Source organism: Fukomys damarensis, unplaced genomic scaffold, assembly GCF_012274545.1.
Source record: "Fukomys damarensis isolate Sample0158 unplaced genomic scaffold, DMR_v1.0_HiC HiC_scaffold_17, whole genome shotgun sequence".
In the NCBI taxonomy this organism is placed as follows: domain Eukaryota; kingdom Metazoa; phylum Chordata; class Mammalia; order Rodentia; family Bathyergidae; genus Fukomys; species Fukomys damarensis.
The window spans coordinates 36,446,410-36,452,352 of record NW_022900929.1 but is presented as its reverse complement, the minus strand read 5'-3'; the positions used below and the strand labels follow the sequence as shown (position 1 = coordinate 36,452,352).

The 5,943-nt window shown below is 37.7% G+C and overlaps 1 protein-coding gene across 3 annotated transcripts in view; it reads right to left on the bottom strand.

The window, feature by feature from the left end:
- Fsip1 (fibrous sheath interacting protein 1) overlaps nt 1-5,943 on the bottom strand; it is a 191,906-nt gene that overhangs the window by 135,386 nt on the left and 50,577 nt on the right. For all 3 annotated transcript variants that reach the window (XM_033765022.1, XM_010624649.3, XM_033765021.1), the window contains exon 9: nt 5,666-5,824. In XM_033765022.1, coding sequence (XP_033620913.1) covers nt 5,666-5,824 — 159 coding nt within the window. The remainder of the gene's footprint in view (nt 1-5,665; nt 5,825-5,943) is intronic.

The window sequence follows — 5,943 nt, the reverse complement described above, 5'->3', positions numbered from 1 at the left end:
TTTTTGTACTGGAGATCAAATTCAGGACCTTGCGCTTTCCAGGAAGGTGCGGTGCCACTGAGCTAAATCCCTGGGCCCTAGCTATTTTTCATTTTTAACAAAATAAAAAGATTATTCTACCAAGGCTATTTTCACTCTGCTCTGACAATGCAATTCTCTGTATCCAAAAGGAAGACATGGCCGGGCATGGTGGCACATGTCTATAATCCCAGCACTCGAGAGGCTGAGGCAAGAGGATTGCTATGAGTTTGAGATCAGCCTGGGCTACAAAGTGAGTTCCAGGTCAGTCTCAACTATATAGTGAGACTCTGTCTCAAAAAACCAAACAAACCAAAAGGAAGACATGAAGGTTAGATCTTACCTCCAGTTCTGTTGGAACAATCTGTGTGGATAAGAAATCATCCTCTTTCTGGGTCTGTTTCTTTTAAGAAAACTTATTCGACCACTAATGGCTTATAAGTCTGTAAATATCTATAGTTAGGATATGTAATGCCTTTCCTTAGTCACAGTCTCTGATAACATAACCACATTGTTCAAATACTTGAAGAACACCAAGTGATAAAAGTAGAGGCCCAGAGTAAGAAAAGGAAGACACTAGTGTTGGCAAAAAGTACCCAGCTGCATATTCAAAAGGCTCTGTGGTGCCAGGAGGTTCTTCCCTCACAACAAAGTACCAACCAATTGTATAGTTTTCATGAGCATCAAGAAATATCTCGATTTCCTACCAGAGAAATACAGTATTTTCAGCAGATTCTCCAACTGACATATTGTTTCTGTGATTCCTGCTCATACAAGAATGATTTTATGGTGAACTCAGTAAAAATTCCCCCTGACATGCACAGCATGTCTAAGGGAGCCACAAGAAGAAAAGTATTCCTCAGGTAAATTTTTTTTTTCCAGTACCAGGAGTAGAACTTGGGTTCTTGTGCTTGCAAAGCAGGCAGTGGAACCACTGAGCTAAATCCCTGGCCCTTTCCTTGGGTAAATTGATATTCATTGGCTTGACTGCCAAGGGATTTTGCATTCATCCTTAGAAAATTAACTTTGGTGCTGAGCTAAATAAACTTAGTTTCAAAAGTCAAAAACAGGAAATTACAGTTTCCTAAATTAGCTGATATGCAAATAAATCCTGCATAAAGCTGCAAATCTCCCTGAGTAAAGCCAGTTTGTTCTGTTATAGGCAGTGCTACATCCACAGGCCACTGCATTTGCCTGGCAGTACCAGAGGCAGTGAGGAAATCTTTCAAACAGATTGCTTTTATCATTTTGAAATATCACCACGAAATAAAAACACCTTGACTATATACAGGCTCAACAGAGAAACAAATGAAAACGCCACAGTAATCTCAGATGTAGGTGTCCTGAGCCATTTCCCAGAGTTGCCTGAGAACATTTGATAGGAATGTCTGACCAAGAATGCTCAGCCTGGAGGCGAGGGCTTCTGAAGTGACTTTGTGTTTACTCCTTGGCCCAGATAACCATGCTCATGTGACACACTTCTTCTGAAGTTTCTGGTCAAGAAGAGTTCAGTGCTGTGATTGGCATATGTTGAAAAACTACTAGATTTCCATTCTTAAAAAGTATATTAAGTAAATCTGGGACTACATGGACTTCTTGGCCATATTGAAACAGCAAATCCTTGAAGCCACGATGGATGGCAGCATCTTTCAGGGTTCTACATTGAATAATGATCTATATTTTCTCAGTTTTAGCTAATATTGAGACAGGAAGAGACCAGAAATAATAATGTTGCTATCAGCAATAGCATGATCTTGGCAAGAAAGAGATGGATACAACTATAATTTTCCTCAATTAAATGTGTCTTAAATCAGACATGTTGGTGCACACCTGTAATCCCAGCAACCTGGGAGACTGTGTCAGGAGCATCACAAATTCAAGCCCCGTGTGCACAACTTAGTGATTTAGGGAGACCCTATCTCAAAATAAAAAATAAAAATGGTCTGGGGATGTAGCTCTATGCAAAGGCCCTGATTTTAATCCCCAGTTACCCCCACACACATGCACACACTTTTTGTTGGTCTATCCAAATTGTGTAAAACAATCTGAATTTTAAGAACAAGAAGATAAATCAAACTAAGAGGATGTTTATATTCAAGTAGATTACTTGGTTTAAAAAAAGGAATGCCTCTTGTCAATAAGAGGTATTTCTGAAGACCTTCCTTCAAATGGAAAAAAAAAAAAAAAAACTAACCATGAACTGGAATCCTAGATTTAGTAAGACTGATTGCATGAGAGATGAATAAACCACACTTCTTTACAAAAACAAAAAAGAGCAGAATTTATTATTGAATCCAGCTGCTTAGGACTTAAGAAACTAAGTGCTTACATAACTCCTGTATCTTAGATATTTCTAGAGGAAACTGGAATCGAATATATCTATGAGCAAAATGAAATTATTAAACATCACTCAAATTTATGGTGGGATTTATAATATGTGGAAAAAATTAACTGATTTACTGTCCAGTTCAGAGATGAATATGGGAAGGTATGCACAGTTAAGCCACAGATCCTAAGAAAAAATTGCTTCAATTAGTTCTCTTTTGCTAAGATGCAATGAAAATAAAAAGCAGATGTGAAACCTGCAGTCACATCTTATTAACATCACAGCAATAGCTGTACGAAGCCTTTCTTTCTTTTGAATGTGATGACCATGTGCTTTGTTTTACACAAAGGAAATCAGATATGTAAATGCTGCTTTTAAAAACAAGGCCCTAAAGTTAAGTCCCAGGCCAGGTTGTCCACTTGAGAACATCATGATATGCAAGCTCGTTAGGAAAAATCTTGCATCTTCCCCTTTCACAACGACCAATACTTTCTCATCCTCTAAGCCACATTCCGAGGGTCCCTTCACCTATTCTGACTTAGCTGTGTTTATCACCTGAAGTTTACACGCCTACCAACTCAGTATCACATCCCCAGCACATATGTAAGTCAGAAAGTCTGGGTTTCAGCTCATTCTGAAAATGGTTTTCTTGGCAGCACAATATGGACTGCGGAGTGCTGCAGTGAACCCAAGAATATGTGCTCTGCAGAAAGTGACAATTGCTACCTAATCCTGAACAGCAGCTGCCAAGCAAGGGCTCAGATGCAATATTGCTAACTTTACATACCTTTCAAGAGAAATTAGAAATGATGAATTTTATACGATTTCATCTCATTTTAAAAAGTTAGCTAAAAGTACTTTCATAAGCTAAGGGCTTTAATTTGTCTCACAGGCCACAAGTTTTCAGCCTTATAGTGTATGATGACAGTGTTCTATGTGTTTGATCTCTTCTGCCTCCTCCTCCTCTAGTTCCCCTTCCTGCCCAGTCCCTTCTTATGAAAATGAACTTTCTTAATATTCCTTCTGAATAGTCCTACTCTGTGCTCTACACGATCCTAGCATATACATGTACCACGGTTATCTATGTGCTACTCATTTCTTTCCATAAGGAAATATGTTCCTTAAATCATATATGACAAAATACTAATTTCATGGATTAAATGCTGTGTCCTGTATTGCAGTAAGCTCCTTTTGCATATTAAATTAGCTACATAAGAATCCTGAAGAATATTATTAACATTTTATAAAATGAGAGGACTGAGGTTTACAGAGCTTCTAATTAATGCTCAAGTCCACAGAAGTAGGAAGCAGTAGAGCCTAACTTGAAGCAAGGCTTTGTTCTCCAAGGCACTATACTTGTCTGACTTAACTTCAGGTTCCCTATAACTTCTTGTATATAGTGGGCATTCAGTTAATATTTCATGAACTGACTGTTTAAAAACAGAAACATATTTCACTTAAAAGACCTTCTGAAAAAGCATGAAGAAAAACTACTGATGAATAAATGGTGTGCAGAAGAAAATAAAAACACATGAATATGCACTGTTAGTATTTGTGGTTCAGCAATAGATTGGAGCCCATTCATCAGCTAAATAGATACATAGAGCTTATCCAAGATATTTCCAGTGTACTTATTCAAATTATTCCAATCCAAAAATAATATCCATAAAATAGTTTGCCGTGTTAGCATTTCTGCCTTGAAAATTAATGTACAATGCTAGTTTTAGTTAGAAATGAGGAAACTGAACACTTAATAGGTACTCTTTTTTTGCATGCAAGAAGCATTAGCCACTTCTTTTCACCAACTATGACCATACCTTTCGGTTTCTGCATCCAATGGGAGACCCAAAATGCAGTTTTTTCTTTTCTTTGTAAATATATGCTGCTTCTTGCAAAAATATATAAACTCAAGGTGCAAAAACAAAGTAATTAACTGATTTCTCCTTTCATTATTTTCAAATATTTTATCTGAACCATAAACAGAACTCCGGGAAAAAAATGTGACTTAGATGAGAATGATGGAATCTGACAATATCTGTGCTTTATTTAACGTCCTAATGGCTGAACAAATCTCTAAATCCTCAGATTCTCTTTCAAGAATAACATTTAATAGCCATGAAAAAGACATCTTTCTATCTTTGAAATCCTTGAATTATAAGAGCCAAGGGGGAAAAATATCCGCTGAAATGTGAAAAGAACAAGCATTTTATCACCCTATCGACTTCTTCCTTGGGAGACATGGAACCCGGTAATACAAATGAACCAGCATGACTTTTGTCGTCATCTTGTACATTTGGGTGGGGACAAAGATTCTGATTCTCAGTGTCTTCTCTGAACTCGGATCCTGATCCAGAAATGACTGGTGGGAACACCACCCACTCCACTTGCATCTCTAGGGCTCAGAAGTGGCTGTGTCTGGCCCTTAGAAATATAACCTGAGGTAGCAGAGGCCTCTCCATGAGGTGCTGCCAGTCACACTGACTTTCCAGAACATCTTGACTCTGCTCCTCTTCCCTGACATAGTTTTCACTGGCCAAAAGCTAGATCCGTAATCTGCAATTGATAGTTTGGTGAAAAGATTCACTGTAAATCAGAAGGCCATCTGTAAGTGTACGGAAAATGATTTGGTGGAACCTTGAAAAGCTGGTGGAGGAACAGGATAACAAAACAATAGATATTTTCTCCTCAGACTACCACTGAGCTCCAAACTGGATCACAGAAAATACTGAAGTGTACGGGGACCAGAAAGAATTTTACTTTCCCAAAGCACCGCTACTCTCTCTATTATACACTGTCTGCCAGCTTTGTAAAAGTATATTTGAGGAAATTATTGAGAGAAGCACACATTCACTTCAAAACCAGCATAGGACAGAAGCCATCAGTAAAGTAAGATTCATTCTCCATGTTAAATTAAAAGAGCTGGCAGAATAAGAGACAAGTGGCTGCCATTCCTAAAATCTAGTTCCTGAACAATAAAGAAAAATAAGGCTCTCAAAGGACTAATTAATGCTATATCTATTTTCTTCCATTTCCTCCTACCTGATCAGATCAAGAATTAGCTTAAATCATATGGATATAATAATATTAAGGTAAATATTCCCTATATGACTTCACCCCTGTAAATTACCAACAGAGAGGAAAAGGGGCAGAAGTAACCAAAGGCAAATACTGTTATGAAAATGACCACAAGTGCAGTTGTAGTCAGGAAAAATGTAATTAGGAAAAAAAAAACCTGAGTTAATGAGAAGATTGTAAAATCATACGATCCACATATAGCACACATAAACCTGAAAGGTCTATGAGCTTTTGAATTAAATATACCTGATCATTCCCATTTTCAAGCCTTGGAGAAAAGCTGCAAACTGCTGGGGAGACTGCAGAGAGTTCTTGAAGCTTTGTGTCAATTTTAGCAAGCTGCTCATGCTCGCTTGTTGCAAAAGTATATCCTTCTCCCGGGACCAGCCAACCACAGCGATCACCCTAAGAGGAAACAAGGGTTACCAATTCATTTCTAAGGATAAAAAAAGAAAAATAAAACCAGAAAAAGAGGCAAGAAAAACAAGATTTTAGAAATCATACTAAAAAAAAAAAAAAAAGAC